General features: G+C 47.5%; 2 protein-coding genes across 8 annotated transcripts in view; both read right to left on the bottom strand.

Annotated features, from left to right (window-relative positions):
* Window positions 1–2693: 2693 nt before the first annotated feature.
* Window positions 2694–3789, bottom strand: spr2h (Small proline-rich protein 2H). The gene is given in 1 exon segment (NM_001146420.1): window positions 2694–3789. A coding segment is annotated over 1 exon segment (477 nt). The 5' UTR covers window positions 3717–3789; the 3' UTR covers window positions 2694–3239.
* Window positions 3790–4356: 567 nt separating this feature from the next.
* Window positions 4357–18556, bottom strand: part of LOC106590533 (phosphatidylinositol 5-phosphate 4-kinase type-2 alpha) — a 56290-nt gene continuing 42090 nt past the window's right edge. For 5 of the 7 annotated variants that reach the window (XM_045711013.1, XM_045711010.1, XM_045711011.1 and 2 more), the window contains 5 exons: window positions 11097–11210; window positions 9917–10154; window positions 8983–9086; window positions 8504–8821; window positions 4357–8418 (listed from right to left, as the gene is read on the bottom strand). In XM_045711013.1, coding sequence (XP_045566969.1) covers window positions 8741–8821; window positions 8983–9086; window positions 9917–10154; window positions 11097–11210 — 537 coding nt within the window. In that variant the 3' untranslated portion in view covers window positions 4357–8418; window positions 8504–8740. Of the gene's footprint in view, window positions 8419–8441; window positions 8822–8982; window positions 9087–9787; window positions 9823–9916; window positions 10155–11096; window positions 11211–18556 lie in introns of those variants that run through there. The other 2 variants (XM_045711009.1, XM_014181640.2) reach the window with 2 other exon arrangements.

Raw genomic sequence — 18556 nt, 5'->3', positions numbered from 1 at the left:
TTAACAGTGAGGAGAAAATTAGGCTTCTACTGGGGAGTAAGACACACACAGCTAAAATATATTCTGCAGCCCGTTGTAGGCGATGACACAATCTACAAGCGCCCCCTCCCGGCCACTGAAGGATATGACGCGCTCTCTTAAAGGGGATGTCAGGAATACCGGAAATAACATTTAAGGTGGAACGAGGGAGATACAGGCGCACCATCTGGGTGTTCTGCAAGGGATCCATAGAGCCCGCGAGAGAGTTGGTGTCAGGCTTTGGTGGTGTCATGTCTTTTGCTATTTAGTGTTTTATACCCAAACACATTACATTTATAATATTGCCGTGTTTGAGTAGGCAGTGTGAATTAGCTGCGGGTGGATTTGAAACTATTCAAGCTTCAGTCTCGGGTCTATAATTAACTGATCGGTGCATGATGCCTGGATGGCAGCAGATCAGATGTTGTTGCATGAAGCTAAATGATGAACAGCAGTGATGCCCTATGCCCCTCAACTCAACTCTGGACCGCGAAGCCAGTTCCACTGCATAAAAAAAAAAAAATCCTCTCTAAACAGGGATTGATTTAGACATGGGGCACCATGTGTGTGCAATTAATAATTAGGTAGAAGAGAAAGGCAGTGTAGGCTCCAGACCTCGTAGGGTAAGAGTTGAATACCCATGCATCCCCTGTGGTTTATGCTCTGTGTATAAACCTAATCTCAACCACCATTTCCTTTTTTACCTCTGTTGATTTTTATTTTACCTTTATTTAACTAGGCAAGTCAGTTAAGAACAAATTCTTATTTACAATGACGGCCTACCCCGGCCAAACCCTAACCCGGACGACACTGGGCCAATTGTGCGCCGCTCTATGAGACTCCCAATCACGGCCGGTTGTGATACAGCCTGGAATCAAACCAGGGTCTGTAGTGACGCCTCTAGCACTGAGATGCAGTGCCTTAGCCCAATAACCCACGGAGTCTACTTGGCCGGCCTCTACTTGGCCAGCCTCTACTCTCCACTAAAACGGTCACATAGCCTATATTACAAATAGCTTCCATAATAATCGAACAAAAAAAGAACTAGGCCTATTCCAAACAAATTCTCAGTAAAAGATCTAAGAAATAACTGTAGTAAGCATAGAAGCAGAGGATGAATGCCAACTGAATATGTATTAAACAATAGCTAAAAGGGGCTATGGGCTATGCATGGTAGGCCTCCACTTAAAAACAAAGTTATATCAAGAACTTAAAAGGGTTCCTCATCTGTCCCAATAGGAGAACCCGTTTTGATTACAGGTAGAACCCTTTTTACATGGGACCAAAAGGGGTTCTAACTGGTACCAAAGGAGGTTCTCATATGGGGACAGCCGATGAACCATTTTGGAACCCTTTTTTCTAAGGCGGCATTACAGCCATTATATATAGGCTATCTGAACAGCGTGTTGCTGGTGTTATTTCTGTGACAACTCAATCTCACCTCAGACTTTTTACTCCGCTGCTCTGGGGTTGACTCTACCAGACCCGTGTTCCCGTCAGCTGAGCAACGCTGAGACACTTGTATACTGACGCAGCATTAAAACGTGTGTGATGCAGGATTTTAATGCGTGATAGGCTCAACTCAATTCAGTTAGCGAAATGAAATGAGACAGATCGAGTCTACCTATATCAATGACTGCATGTAGATGTGTATTTTCTTTTGGGGGAAATACATTCACAATAGCCAGTGAGCAAAACACTAGGCCTGGACACATTTTTTTTTTTAAATAAATGAAAAACGTTTGACAAAACTAAGGAATCAATTATACTTTATTTCTAAATAAACAACAAAAAATATTCATAACGATAACTATTTTGTGAACATTAGCACATTGTTTCGTTTCGTCGTGTTCCTCATCGCTCTAAAACCAGAAAATAATTTTGATCCTATGAGATGCCACAATTTATAGGTATCAATTATTAATCAAATAGTATCAAAAGGCCAAAGCATAATTCAATTCAATAGGTCTAATATTTGATAAGATAATAGGCCTAAAACAACCGCATGGCTGTCAAAAACACCTTGGTAACCAACTCTGCTTAAATGAGCTATTTCAATGGAATTTAACACCCATTTCAGACGGAATGAACTGTAATATTTAACTTTACACAAAAATAGTAGTCTAGTTAAATAAATATATATAGAAATAAAAGGCCCACCTTTCATAAACGAAAATGTTGAAAAAAAGCTGTAATGATTTACATGTTGAACATGGCTATTTAACTCTGACCCTACGAGGTCCGGAGCCTGCTGGCTTTCTGTTCTACCAGATCATTAATTGCACCCAATAAGTTCCTGATTAGAGAGGAACAATGAAAAAACGCAGTGGAACTGGCTTCGAGGTCCATTGTTGAGTTTGATGGCCATAACCATGCAATTGTTTAGTCAAATACAAGAGAGAAAACTTCATTAAAAGGGCTTGCTGTCTGCAGTGACTATGCTTGTGTCAATGAATGATGTCATTTGTGAATCTATTTTAGTCTCCTTTATGTAGCCTGGTTTTAGTCGTGTGTGTCTCTCCTGCCTGTGCTGACTTAACACTTCCTCTCCAAAGAAATAAATAAAAAAGACTCACTGGCACTATCTGGAAAAATAAAGGACATATTAAATGTATAAAGCCCAAAAGACAGTCAGTGAAAATAATGACCATGTACAAAGTGGTCAAAACAGAGGTCAGTTTAGCAGCCGGTGCTTTATTGTATTGAAGCGAATGAGGATGGAATCGAGTGTATTATAATTATCAACATTATGTGTCAAACAATAAACATCATAGAACATGAGTTAACATTTCTCACAGGACACCAGCGGTTACGCCCACGGACCACCGGGAGACAGCAATACACACACACACACAATGCTTTAGCAATGTGTAGCAAGGACTCTGGGTCATATTACACACCTCACAATTTCCAAATAGTTAAAACCCCATAAACGTCACCATGTGTCTGTCCTCATATCTGTAATCATTAACACCTATCCGTGTGACACACACACACACACTTCATTCAGTCTTCCAGAATTCATACGTTAAAAAAATAAACACACAGTCAAACTGATACAGTCACACCGTACAATATTTTCCAAGCTCATGTGTGGTCATTTTGACTGTAGATGGATGCGCGTAGATGGGAAAAGTTGCTTTTCGCAAAATGTTGGGTTTAGTACGGCCTTTACATAGCGGAGGTTGAAGGATCAGCCAACGATGGACAAAACCGCCCATCTACGTCCCAGTGGACTGGGGAACAGTGGGGAGGGTAGTCCATAGTAGGAGTCCAAGTCTGTGACATGGGAGCACCTTCTCTATGGATCCAGCCACCATCTTCTCAGAGCAAAAACACATCCCCTGTGGGTGAGGGCAGGGAGAACTGTCCTGTGGGTGAGGGCAGGGAGAGCTGGCCCGTGGGTGAGGGCAGGGAGAGCTGGCCCGTGGGTGAGGGCAGGGAGAACTGGCCCGTGGGTGAGGGCAGGGAGAGCTGTCCTGTGGGTGAGGGCAGGGAGAGCTGTCCCGTGGGTGAGGGCAGGGAGAGCTGGCCCGTGGGTGAGGGCAGGGAGAGCTGGCCCGTGGGTGAGGGCAGGGAGAGCTGGCCCGTGGGTGAGGGCAGGGAGAGCTGGCCCGTGGGTGAGGGTAGGGAGAGCTGGCCCGTGGGTGAGGGCAGGGAGAGCTGGCCCGTGGGTGGGAGGTGGAGCAGGTAGACATTTCCTCTTCACCACTGATCCTGGGTCAGCTTAGAGTGAAGGTTAGGGAGCCGGCATGCAGTGGTTAAGGTTAGGGCTTAGGGAGCAGGCGTGCAGTGGTTAAGGTTAGGGCTTAGGGAGCAGGCATGCAGTGGTTAAGGTTAGGGAGCAGGCGTGCAGTGGTTAAGGTTAGGGTTTAGGGAGCAGGCGTGCAGTGGTTAAGGTTAGGGCTTAGGGAGCAGGCGTGCAGTGGTTAAGGTTAGGGCTTAGGGAGCAGGCGTGCAGTGGTTAAGGTTAGGGCTTAGGGAGCAGGCGTGCAGTGGTTAAGGTTAGGGTTTAGGGAGCAGGCGTGCAGTGGTTAAGGTTAGGGCTTAGGGAGCAGGCGTGCAGTGGTTAAGGTTAGGGCTTAGGGAGCAGGCGTGCAGTGGTTAAGGTTAGGGCTTAGGGAGCAGGCGTGCAGTGATGATGCAGCAACGTTAACATAAGATGGTGGAAGGGGGGAGCAACTCCTAACAGAGTCTAGACTGCATCTGTTCCCTAAACAGTGCACTATTTTTGACCAGAACCTGGCTAACCCTAATCCTAAACCTAATCCTAAACCTGAACCTAACCCTAAACCAAACCCTAATCCTAAATGGGCTCTTGTAAAAATGATTTCACTGTTACAGGGAATAGGATGCCATTTAATTCAGACGCATTCAAACTTCGGAGGAAGTCGTCAGCGGACAAGCACGACAAACACCATTACGACAGTCACACAAACCACAACACACGGGTCCCTACCGAGCAGCGGGGACGCAGGGTTAAGATCATCCCAGAGGCAGTCTCCACACCAAGAGGTAGACACACTGATCCAAGTTCAGATTTGCAGTACCACCCCCCCTCCTAATGGTGAAGGTTAGGATTTAGGGGAAGTAAGCGCCATCTGTGCCTAATGACTAAGTTCTACCCATAACCTCAGCATCAGAGACGGCCATTTTAGTTTTTATGTTTGAAAACTGAACTAGTCAAAATAATAATACAATTGTAACAATTTGACTCAACAATAATATATTGAAAACACCTTCTACACAGGAAGGGAAAACGTTGAAAATAAAACCCTATTATTAAAATAACATTTTAACTTTGTAAAAAAACAAAAAGTCATTAAAAAAGACAAAATGAAATCATTTGGAGTATAAAGGCACACCTCTTACACAGTGTATACGATGAAAACACAGTTGAAAGCATGGTAAGGAGAGACTGATGGGGTTAAGACTAGGAGAGTGACAAGGGATCTAAACAGCCAAGACAGGAGGACGATACCGTGGCCCTGCAGCATGTATTGGTTTTACAGTACATACAAGCATTCTTCATATAACACAACACTCTCATTAACTCAAACGGTGGTGCTTTAAAATACAATTATATTTCATGATTAAAATGCAACGTAAAAATATATGTGAATAGAATCTATGCATCTAAAACAAACAAACCATAATATGGAGTTTTTTTTGCTTGGGTTAGAACAGTGGAGGACGACGTCACTGGTTTAGTTGGTTACCCATCACAGGTACAACACCAGGCAGATTCTTCTCACTTGGTACAAGTCAGAGCTATATAGAGATAGATAGATATATCTCTGGAACAGGTATATTACGTTTCCCTTGTTAAAACCACGTCACCCAGTCGTTTCCCTTGTTAAAACCACGTCACCCAGTCGTTTGCCTTGTTAAAACCACGTCACCCAGTCGTTTGCCTTGTTAAAACCACGTCACCCAGTCGTTTGCCTTGTTAAAACCACGTCACCCAGTCGTTTGCCTTGTTAAAACCACGTCACCCAGTCGTTTGCCTTGTTAAAACCACGTCACCCAGTCGTTTGCCTTGTTAAAACCACGTCACCCAGTCGTTTGCCTTGTTAAAACCACGTCACCCAGTCGTTTGCCTTGTTAAAACCACGTCACCCAGTCGTTTGCCTTGTTAAAACCACGTCACCCAGTCGTTTCCCTTGTTAAAACCACGTCACCCAGTCGTTTGCCTTGTTAAAAACACCTCACCCAGTCGTTTGCCCTGTTAAAACCACGTCACCCAGTCGTTTGCCTTGTTAAAACCACGTCACCCAGTCGTTTGCCTTGTTAAAACCACGTCACCCAGTCGTTTGCCTTGTTAAAACCACGTCACCCAGTCGTTTGCCTTGTTAAAACCACGTCACCCAGTCGTTTCCCTTGTTAAAACCACGTCACCCAGTCGTTTGCCTTGTTAAAACCACGTCACCCAGTCGTTTCCCTTGTTAAAACCACGTCACCCAGTCGTTTCCCTTGTTAAAACCACGTCACCCAGTCGTTTCCCTTGTTAAAACCACGTCACCCAGTCGTTTCCCTTGTTAAAACCACGTCACCCAGTCGTTTCCCTTGTTAAAACCACGTCACCCAGTCAGGATCGTATGCATAACATTTGGTTACTTTTAGTATCTGTGCAAAATATAAAAATGTACCACCTCAATTCAAACCCGGACAAATTCAATGTGAGATAAAACAACAACGATGCGACAAAAGTCTGAATAACAGGCAGACAACAAGGTTAAAAGGAGAGGCTGACAGGTTGGCATGACGTCACCACTTAAACAACAGCCCCTTCCTTCCCTCTCATGAAACACTGACACACAGCAAACTCAGGCCTGAACCTTGTATAGAGATCTTTAACTGTCTCAGGGTTCTCCTTCTCAGTCCTGGAACACTAATAGTCATGGAGGCTTTTGTTCCAGCCCTGCTGTAACACCTGATTCAAATAACTAATTAAGGTCTTTCGTCTGGACCACAACCAGCTGAATCAAAAAACCAACTAATTAAGGTCTTCTGTCTGGACCACAACCAGCTGAATCAAATAACCAACTAATTAAGGTCTTCTGTCTGGACCACAACCAGCTGAATCAAATAACCAACTAATTAAGGTCTTCTGTCTGGACCACAACCAGCTGAATCAAATAACCAACTAATTAAGGTCTTCTGTCTGGACCACAACCAGCTGAATCAAATAACCAACTAATTAAGGTCTTCTGTCTGGACCACAACCAGCTGAATCAAATAACCAACTAATTAAGGTCTTCTGTCTGGACCACAACCAGCTGAATCAAATAACCAACTAATTAAGGTCTTCTGTCTGGACCACAACCAGCTGAATCAAATAACCAACTAATTAAGGTCTTCTGTCTGGACCACAACCAGCTGAATCAAATAACCAACTAATTAAGGTCTTCTGTCTGGACCACAACCAGCTGAATCAGGTGTGTTAGTGCTGGACAGGAGTAAAGCCTTCATACCCAGTACTCCTCCATGGCTGGGGTTGGAGGCCCCTGATACAGACAGATGTGGGTAAGACTCTGGTTCAGCCTGGTTCGATACTAGAGGTAAACACTAGGCCGTCTGTATCTGTCCTGAACGCACCCCTCCGCATTCTCTGCTGCGCACTACACTCAGGCCTTGTCCCAAACCCACCTCTAGTCCCTCCTACACCCTAGCCACTACTCATCTAGACACTTTCCCTAGCCCCTCCTACACCCCTATCAGACATTTTGGGGCTGAGTTAGATAGCTCCAAACAGTGCTTTTGTTGTGGTACATGTAACAGAACGAGAGATCATATCTCTAACATAAAAGTGCAACAATTTGTTTAAGGTGCTGATGGCAATTCAGGTTCAAAGGTCCATGAGGTATCATACCATCGCCCTGCCCTATCCCACAGGAAGTCAGACACACCACCTTCCTAATACCCTTTCCTGGTACCCTGCCAGAATGACATAAACCCGATCAGTCAATGATGTGGTAAATCTCTAAAGCCTAATGGAACTGAATGAAACTGTTGGACCAGTCGGACCTTGTGTCATTTCTGGTCTCCTCTCTGGCCATCCTTCCAGGTACCCTGCTATTCTCCTCTCTTCATCCTCGCTATTCTTAACTTGTACTCAGCCAGCGCGCTCACTAACACAGACACACACTGCACTACCACACACACACACACTGCACTACCACAGACACACACAGACACACACACACACACACAGACACACACACTGCACTACCACTACCACAGACGCAGACACACTGCACTACTGACCAGCTCCCAGTCTGACTAGACACAGCTTATCCTAACATCTCTTGTATATAGAGGGAGTGCTGGATGGAGGGACATATAGGAAGGTAGCTTTGGCAGGGCTAAATGGCAATTGGATGGTCTGGCCGACGGCCTATTGGAATAATACTTCCTACTTCCTGAAGACGAGCGAATGGTTTGGACTAGCCTCAAGGTGCACTTCCTATTTACTTCTACCTGCACTATTTACTCCGAGAGTGACCTCACTATTGTTATCCAATCACTGAGCCCTGTTCTTCCTCATTCTAACCCCACCCCCTCCCAAAGGGGAATACAAAACAACAAACAATGCAGGGTGAGGACGTGGTGTAAAAAAAACTATATTCCCAAAGTACACAAAACAAACAAAGACAAAACTACTGACTAGAACACCGCGTAACAGAGATCAAGTCAACAGAGACGATCCACCTATTCTCCTATCACACCTTATGGTCCCGCGTAACAGAGATCAAGTCAACAGAGACGATCCACCTATTCTCCTATCACACCTTATGGTCCCGCGTAACAGAGATCAAGTCAACAGAGACGATCCACCTATTCTCCTATCACACCTTATGGTCCCGCGTAACAGAGATCAAGTCAACAGAGACGATCCACCTTCACCTTTGGTCGGGTCCACCTATTCTCCTATCACACCTTATGGTCCCGCGTAACAGAGATCAAGTCAACAGAGACGATCCACCTATTCTCCTATCACACCTTATGGTCCCCAGTAACAGAGATCAAGTCAACAGAGACGATCCACCTATTCTCCTATCACACCTTATGGTCCCGCGTAACAGAGATCAAGTCAACAGAGAAGATGAATGTAAACAAATGATGGTTTTAGCTGCAGAGGGACACCCCTGCTAAAGGAGAAATGGAGAGAGAGATAAAAACCACCTCCACTCTCAGCAGCCCCCCCCCCCACTCCCGGGGGCTATGAGAGAATAGTGGTGATGAAGTCGTAGAACCTCTTGGAGTACTGCTCTGGGTTCACCGTGGAGATCTCCGCTCCCGCCTGCAGGGGGAGACACATGGTGGACGAGTCAGTCAGGAAGAAACACAATCACACAAAAATCACACTAAACAAGGTGCAGGTAGGCAGGCAGGCAGGCAGGCAGGCAGGCAGGCTCACTCACTCACTCACTCACTCACTCACTCACTCACTCACTCACTCACTCCGTGTTTGACGGTCTTGGCAGCGTGAGCGGCCTTCTTCTTGGCATCGTAATGCTGCAGAATATCAATGACTGCCATGAAGTACACCTCCTTCCTAGGAGCACCTGGACACAGACACACAGGATTATCCCTACACCTCCTTCCTAGGAGCACCTGGACACACAGGATTATCCCTACACCTCCTTCCTAGGAGCACCTGGACACACAGGATTATCCCTACACCTCCTTCCTAGGAGCACCTGGACACACAGGATTATCCCTACACCTCCTTCCTAGGAGCACCTGGACACAAAGACACAGGATTATCCCTACACCTCCTTCCTAGGAGCACCTGGACACAAAGACACAGGATTATCCCTACACCTCCTTCCTAGGAGCACCTGGACACAAAGACACAGGATTATCCCTGCACCTCCTTCCTAGGAGCACCTGGACACACAGGATTATCCCTACACCTCCTTCCTAGGAGCACCTGGATACACAGGATTATCCCTACACCTCCTTCCTAGAAACACCTGGACACAAAGACACAGGATTATCCCTACACCTCCTTCCTAGGAGCACCTGGACACAAAGACACAGGATTATCCCTACACCTCCTTCCTAGGAGCACCTGGACACAAAGACACAGGATTATCCCTGCACCTCCTTCCTAGGAGCACCTGGACACACAGGATTATCCCTACACCTCCTTCCTAGGAGCACCTGGACACACAGGATTATCCCTACACCTCCTTCCTAGGAGCACCTGGATACACAGGATTATCCCTACACCTCCTTCCTAGAAACACCTGGACACAAAGACACAGGATTATCCCTACACCTCCTTCCTAGGAGCACCTGGATACACAGATAGAGGATTATCCCTACACCTCCTTCATAGTTGGGATTTCTCACCATCTCCTAAACCCCTCCTCCTCTCCTCTCCACTCACCATCATTGCTCTTGATGGCATAGACATCTATGGTGGGGTCAAACTCCCCGGGGGACAGGGGCTTGGTGCTGTCCAGGGTGTTACTGGGGGAGTCAGGGGGAGTGCCAATCCCGCCATCGCTCTCCCCCTCATCGTCCCCCTCGTTGTCCTCACTCTCCACCTCCTCCTGCTCAGCCCGCTCCACGTCATGGATCCCCACCAGGAGACTGTAGTCCATCAGCTTCAACTGGGCCAGGAACTGGAGGGAGGGAGGGAGAGAGGGAAGGAGAGAGGGAGGGAGAGAGGGAGCGAGGGAAGGAGAGAGGGGGGAGGGAGGGAGGGAAGGAAGGAGAGAGGGAGGGAGGGACAGAGGGAGAGAGGGAAGGAGAGAGGGAGGGAGAGAGGGAGGGAGGGAAGGAGAGAGGGAGGGAGGGAGAGAGGGAAGGAGAGAGGGAGGGAGGGAGGGAGGGAGGGAGGGAGGGAGGGAGGGAGGGAGGGAGGGAGGGAGGGAGGGAAGGAAGGAGAGAGGGAAGGAGAGAGGGAAGGAGAGAGGGAAGGAGAGAGGGGAGGGAGGGAGGGAGGGAGGGGAGGGAGGGAGGGAGGGAAGGAGAGAGGGAGGGAGGGAAGGAAGGAGAGAGGGAAGGAGAGAGGGAAGGAGGGAGGGAGGGAAGGAAGGAGAGAGGGAGGGAGGGAAGGAAGGAGAGAGGGAAGGAGAGAGGGAGGGAGGGAAGGAGAGGGAGGGAGGGAGGGAGGGAGGGAGGAGGGAAGGAAGGAGAGAGGGAGGGAAGGAAGGAGAGAGGGAGGGAAGGAAGGAGAGAGGGAGGGGGAGGGAAGGAAGGAGAGAGGGAGGGAGGGAGGGAGGGAAGGAAGGAGAGAGGGAAGGAGAGAGGGAGGGAGGGAGGGAGGGAAGGAAGGAGAGAGGGAAGGAGAGAGGGAGGGAGGGAGGGAAGGAAGGAGAGAGGGAGGGAAGGAGAGAGGGAAGGAGGGAGGGAGGGAAGGAAGGAAGGAGAGGGAGGGAGAAGAAAATTAGTTGAGGGAGACCGGATTAATCCAGACCCAAGTATTAATTCACTCACATCAGAAGAAATAACAGAACCACACACACACACACACACACACACACACACACACACACACACACACACACACACACACACACACACACACACACACACACACACACATACACACATACACACACCTCCACGTCTTTACGTAGCTTCTCCAGGAACATCTTCTTGTTGTCGTCGTCGATGTAGATCTTCTGTCCATCGTTGATGAAGTCATTGTCCTTGTAGGTGGGCAGCTCCTTGGCCTGATGCCCCACACAGAAACACAGTCAGGACAACAGAGGACACACCTGGACCCTACAGCTATTCACACTAATAACAAAAAGTGCCAGGATTTACACTCTTTAAAATGACCCTCTGACTTACTGACTCATTGAATACATTGATATGAATCCTGTTTTTCTGTGACACCCTCATAGCAGCAGCAGTTTGAAACAGACAGTGGGAGCTCTATGGGGCTTGTGAGTTTCCATTGGGCTATCTGGCTGCAGTACCATGTGTGACCTGGGGTCTGTGCGGGGCGCTTGTGTGTTATGTGAGTGAGGAGGGGGCATTATTCTGTGGTACTGAGGAAGGAGTGAGCAGGAAATGAGGTCACAGCAGCAGCAGCTCAGCTCAGGGAGCTGACAGAAGCAATTCTATAGCAGCACCAGGAAATGAGCCACACACACACACACTGAGCCAAGATCTAACACACAGAAATGGATACACACAGAATTGTCACAGATGGACACAAACACACACACAGCAACAAACACACACACAGCAACAAACAGACACACAGCAACAAACACACAGACCGCAAACAGTGGTGCCAATGCCGAGGCACCATCGCACACTCAAACGGCTGAACGTTGTGACAATGTTGAGTCAGAACGAAGAGACACTCGTACCAGCTACAGACATCATCCTGAAAATGATATTTATCCACCCATTCTGTCCACTCATCCTTAATCTCTCCCATCTTCCTGATCAACCCTCTAACAGGGTAATGATCAGTCCAGGTCAGTACAGACATCTTCCTGATCAACCCTCTAACAGGGTAATGATCAGTCCAGGTCAGTACAGACATCTTCCTGATCAACCCTCTAACAGGGTAATGATCAGTCCAGGTCAGTACAGACATCTTCCTGATCAACCCTCTAACAGGGTAATGATCAGTCCAGGTCAGTACAGACAAGCCCATACAAGCAGTATATCCCATAGATACATAATGGTTCAGAGGTAGACTGGGGTGACATGGTAGAGAAGCAGAACAGATGAAGTAGGATGAAAACAGCCAAGAGAGAGATAGATGGGGTAGAGAAAACAAGAGAAAGAGGTCAGAGAGAGAGAGAGAGAGAGATGGGGTAGAGAAAACAAGAGAAAGAGGTCAGAGAGAGAGAGAGAGAGATAGATGGGGTAGAGAAAACAAGAGAAAGAGGTCAGAGAGAGAGAGAGAGATAGATGGGGTAGAGAAAACAAGAGAAAGAGGTCAGAGAGAGAGAGAGAGATAGATGGGGTAGAGAAAACAAGAGAAAGAGGTCAGAGAGAGAGAGAGAGAATAGATGGGGTAGAGAAAAAAGAGAAAGAGGTCAGAGAGAGAGAGAGAGAGATAGATGGGGTAGAGAAAACAAGAGAAAGAGGTCAGAGAGAGAGAGAGAGATAGATGGGGTAGAGAAAACAAGAGAAAGAGGTCAGAGAGAGAGAGAGTAGATGGGGTAGAGAAAACAAGAGAAAGAGGTCAGAGAGAGAGAGAGAGTAGATGGGGTAGAGAAAACAAGAGAAAGAGGTCAGAGAGAGAGAGAGAGATAGATGGGGTAGAGAAAACAAGAGAAAGAGGTCAGAGAGAGAGAGAGAGAGATAGATGGGGTAGAGAAAACAAGAGAAAGAGGTCAGAGAGAGAGAGAGAGATAGATGGGGTAGAGAAAACAAGAGAAAGAGGTCAGAGAGAGAGAGAGATAGATGGGGTAGAGAAAACAAGAGAAAGAGGTCAGAGAGAGAGAGAGATAGATGGGGTAGAGAAAACAAGAGAAAGAGGTCAGAGAGAGAGAGAGAGATAGATGGGGTAGAGAAAACAAGAGAAAGAGGTCAGAGAGAGAGAGAGAGATAGATGGGGTAGAGAAAACAAGAGAAAGAGGTCAGAGAGAGAGAGAGAGAGATAGATGGGGTAGAGAAAACAAGAGAAAGAGGTCAGAGAGAGAGAGAGAGATAGATGGGGTAGAGAAAACAAGAGAAAGAGGTCAGAGAGAGAGAGAGAGATAGATGGGGTAGAGAAAACAAGAGAAAGAGGTCAGAGAGAGAGAGAGAGATAGATGGGGTAGAGAAAACAAGAGAAAGAGGTCAGAGAGAGAGAGAGAGATAGATGGGGTAGAGAAAACAAGAGAAAGAGGTCAGAGAGAGAGAGAGAGATAGATGGGGTAGAGAAAACAAGAGAAAGAGGTCAGAGAGAGAGAGAGATAGATGGGGTAGAGAAAACAAGAGAAAGAGGTCAGAGAGAGAGAGAGAGATAGATGGGGTAGAAAAACAAGAGAAAGAGGTCAGAGAGAGAGAGAGAGATAGATGGGGTAGAGAAAACAAGAGAAAGAGGTCAGAGAGAGAGAGAGAGATAGATGGGGTAGAGAAAACAAGAGAAAGAGGTCAGAGAGAGAGAGAGAGATAGATGGGGTAGAGAAAACAAGAGAAAGAGGTCAGAGAGAGAGAGAGATAGATGGGGTAGAGAAAACAAGAGAAAGAGGTCAGAGAGAGAGAGAGAGATAGATGGGGTAGAGAAAACAAGAGAAAGAGGTCAGAGAGAGAGAGAGAGATAGATGGGGTAGAGAAAACAAGAGAAAGAGGTCAGAGAGAGAGAGAGAGATAGATGGGGTAGAGAAAACAAGAGAAAGAGGTCAGAGAGAGAGAGAGAGAGATAGATGGGGTAGAGAAAACAAGAGAAAGAGGTCAGAGAGAGAGAGAGAGAGATAGATGGGGTAGAGAAAACAAGAGAAAGAGGTCAGAGAGAGAGAGAGAGATAGATGGGGTAGAGAAAACAAGAGAAAGAGGTCAGAGAGAGAGAGATAGATGGGGTAGAGAAAACAAGAGAAAGAGGTCAGAGAGAGAGAGAGATAGATGGGGTAGAGAAAACAAGAGAAAGAGGTCAGAGAGAGAGAGAGAGATAGATGGGGTAGAGAAAACAAGAGAAAGAGGTCAGAGAGAGAGAGAGAGAGATAGATGGGGTAGAGAAAACAAGAGAAAGAGGTCAGAGAGAGAGAGAGAGATAGATGGGGTAGAGAAAACAAGAGAAAGAGGTCAGAGAGAGAGAGAGATAGATGGGGTAGAGAAAACAAGAGAAAGAGGTCAGAGAGAGAGAGAGATAGATGGGGTAGAGAAAACAAGAGAAAGAGGTCAGAGAGAGAGAGAGAGATAGATGGGGTAGAGAAAACAAGAGAAAGAGGTCAGAGAGAGAGAGAGAGATAGATGGGGTAGAGAAAACAAGAGAAAGAGGTCAGAGAGAGAGAGAGAGAGATAGATGGGGTAGAGAAAACAAGAGAAAGAGGTCAGAGAGAGAGAGAGAGATAGATGGGGTAGAGAAAACAAGAGAAAGAGGTCAGAGAGAGAGAGAGAGATAGATGGGGTAGAGAAAACAAGAGAAAGAGGTCAGAGAGAGAGAGAGAGATAGATGGGGTAGAGAAAACAAGAGAAAGAGGTCAGAGAGAGAGAGAGAGAGATAGATGGGGTAGAGAAAACAAGAGAAAGAGGTCAGAGAGAGAGAGAGAGATAGATGGGGTAGAGAAAACAAGAGAAAGAGGTCAGAGAGAGAGAGAGAGATAGATGGGGTAGAGAAAACAAGAGAAAGAGGTCAGAGAGAGAGAGAGAGAGATAGATGGGGTAGAGAAAACAAGAGAAAGAGGTCAGAGAGAGAGAGAGATAGATGGGGTAGACAAAACAAGAGAAAGAGGTCAGAGAGAGAGAGACGTGGATTATTGGCCCAGTGCACAAGGTCGTCAGTCAGGTGACCGGAGTCCGTTTTGGAATGGCATTATCATAGAACTACAGGAAGTTTGTGACACGTCGGATGTGAATGACGTCGCTCGACAGTGAATCCGCCTCAGCTTGGGGAGAGAGAGAACAGGAGAACTGCACCAGATACCCAACTGGAGTATCACAAAATACCCAGCACCACCTCCAGGTAAATAAAACCTCTCAGCCGGGTCAATACTGAACGGTCATCCGTTTCAGCCACACACAGACTGAACGGTCATCCGTTTCAGCCACACACAGACTGAACGGTCATCCGTTTCAGCCACACACAGACTGAACGGTCATCCGTTTCAGCCACACACAGACTGAACGGTCATCCGTTTCAGCCACACACAGACTGAACGGTCATCCGTTTCAGCCACACAGACTGAACGGTCATCCGTTTCAGCCACACACAGACTGAACGGTCATCCGTTTCAGCCACACACAGACTGAACGGTCATCCGTTTCAGCCACACAGACTGAACGGTCATCCGTTTCAGCCACACACAGACTGAACGGTCATCCGTTTCAGCCACACACAGACTGCATCTGTGAAAATACTTTAAGCCAGGGGGTGTAGTGCACTACGTAAGGAATAGGGTGCCACTTCAGATGCGCCCACATCTGAGGTACAGCATTTCAGTTTTTTAGTTTTTTTAACTAGGCAGGTCAGTTAGGAACAAATTCTTATTTTCAATGACGGCCTAGGAACAGTGGTTTAACTGCCTTGTTCAGGGGCAGAATGACAGATGTTTATCTTGTCAGCTCAGGATTCGATCCAGCAAACTTTCAGTTACTGGCCCAACGCTCTAACCACTAGCCTACCTGCCTCTAACCACTAGCCTACCTGCCTCTAACCACTAGGCTACCTGCCTCTAACCACTAGGCTACCTGCCTCTAGCCACTAGCCTACCTGCCTCTAGCCACTAGGCTACCTGCCTCTAGCCACTAGGCTACCTGCCTCTAGCCACTAGGGTACCTGCCTCTAGCCACTAGGGTACCTGCCTCTAGCCACTAGGGTACCTGCCTCTAACCACTAGGCTACCTGCCTCTAACCACTAGGCTACCTGCCTCTAACCACTAGGCTACCTGCCTCTAACCACTAGGCTACCTGCCTCTAACCACTAGGCTACCTGCCTCTAACCACTAGGGTACCTGCCTCTAACCACTAGGCTACCTGCCTCTAGCCACTAGGCTACCTGCCTCTAGCCACTAGGGTACCTGCCTCTAGCCACTAGGGTACCTGCCTCTAACCACTTGGGTACCTGCCTCTAGCCACTAGGCTACCTGCCTCTAGCCACTAGGCTACCTGCCTCTAGCCACTAGGCTACCTGCCTCCTAGCCACTAGGGCTACCTGCCTCTAACCACTGGGCTACCTGCCTCTAGCCACTAGGCTACCTGCCTCTAACCACTAGGCTACCTGCCTCTAGCCACTAGGCTACCTGCCTCTAGCCACTAGGCTACCTGCCTCTAGCCACTAGGCTACCTGCCTCTAGCCACTAGGCTACCTGCCTCTAGCCACTAGGCTACCTGCCTCTAGCCACTAGCCTACCTGCCTCTAACCACTAGCCTACCTGCCTCTAGCCACTAGGGTACCTGCCTCTAGCCACTAGGGTACCTGCCTCTAACCACTAGGGTACCTGCCTCTAACCACTAGGGTACCTGCCTCTAACCACTAGGGTACCTGCCTCTAACCACTAGGGTACCTGCCTCTAACCACTAGGGTACCTGCCTCTAACCACTAGGGTATCTGCCTCTAACCACTAGGGTATCTGCCGCCCCAAAATATACTGTCATAAGTGTGTGTTTATGAGAGGAATGGGAGGTGAAAGTGATTGGCTGAGAGTCAATAGCCATAAAGGAAATGGGCAGCAGTATGAAAACGTGTTCCAGAATAAACCAGGTCATCTGGCTCTTTACGAGGAATCCTGTAGCCATCATTACATGAATCTGAAGAAAGCTCTGAAAATAAAATCAGATACGATTGATCTGATATATTGAGTATGACTGGCCTTGGTTCTACAATACGATTGATCTGATATATTGAGTATGACTGGCCTTGGTTCTACAATACGATTGATCAGATATATTGAGTATGACTGGCCTTGGTTCTACAATACGATTGATCTGATATATTGAGTATGACTGGCCTTGGTTCTACAATACGATTGATCAGATATATTGAGTATGACTGGCCTTGGTTCTACAATACGATTGATCAGATATATTGAGTATGACTGGCCTTGGTTCTACAATACGATTGATCAGATATATTGAGTATGACTGGCCTTGGTTCTACAATACGATTGATCAGATATATTGAGTATGACTGGCCTTGGTTCTACATTACGATTGATCAGATATATTGAGTATGACTGGCCTTGGTTCTACTATACGATTGATCTGATATATTGAGTATGACTGGCCTTGGTTCTACAATACGATTGATCAGAGACAGAGAAAGAGCGAGAGACCGACAGAGAGAGCGACAGACAAACAGACAGAGCGAGAGACCGACAGAGAGAGCGACAGACAAACAGACAGAGCGAGAGAGCGACAGACAGAGAGCGAAAGACCGAGAGAGAGAGAGAGCGCCAGACAGATAGACAGAGAGCGCGACAGACAGAGAGCGCGCGACAGACAGACAGAGAGAGAGAGAGAGCGACAGACAGACAGAGAGAGAGAGAGCGCGCGCGACAGACAGACAGAGAGCGCGCGACAGACAGACAGAGAGAGAGAGAGAGCGACAGACAGACAGAGAGAGAGAGAGCGACAGACAGACAGAGAGAGAGAGCGACAGACAGACAGAGAGAGAGAGCGACAGACAGACAGAGAGAGAGAGAGAGCGACAGACAGACAGAGAGAGAGAGAGCGACAGAGACAGAGAGAGAGAGCGACAGACAGACAGAGAGAGAGAGAGCGACAGACAGACAGAGAGAGAGAGAGAGCGACAGACAGACAGAGAGAGAGAGAGAGAGAGAGCGACAGACAGAGAGAGAGAGAGAGAGTGACAGACAGACAGACAGAGAGAGAGCGACAGACAGACAGAGAGAGAGAGAGCGACAGACAGACAGAGAGAGAGAGAGCGACAGACAGACAGAGAGAGAGAGAGCGACAGACAGACAGAGAGAGAGAGAGCGACAGACAGACAGAGAGAGCGCGACAGACAGACAGAGAGAGAGCGCGACAGACAGACAGAGAGAGAGCGCGACAGACAGACAGAGAGAGAGCGCGACAGACAGACAGAGAGAGAGCGCGACAGACAGACAGAGAGAGAGCGCGACAGACAGACAGAGAGAGAGCGCGACAGACAGACAGAGAGAGAGCGCGACACAGACAGAGAGAGAGCGCGACACAGACAGAGAGAGAGCGCGACAGACAGACAGAGAGAGCGCGACAGACAGACAGAGAGAGCGCGACAGACAAACAGAGAGAGCGCGACAGACAAACAGAGAGAGCGCGACAGACAAACAGAGAGAGCGCGACAGACAAACAGAGAGAGCGCGACAGACAAACAGAGAGCGCGACAGAGAGAGAGATATATATAGAGCGATATAGAGAGATATATATATAGATATATAGATAGAGAGATATATATAGATAGATATA

The sequence above is a fragment of the Salmo salar genome, chromosome ssa29, assembly GCF_905237065.1.
Source record: "Salmo salar chromosome ssa29, Ssal_v3.1, whole genome shotgun sequence".
Classification (NCBI taxonomy): domain Eukaryota; kingdom Metazoa; phylum Chordata; class Actinopteri; order Salmoniformes; family Salmonidae; genus Salmo; species Salmo salar.
Note: the sequence above shows the minus strand (reverse complement) of the source record. Positions and strands in the feature narration are given on the sequence as shown.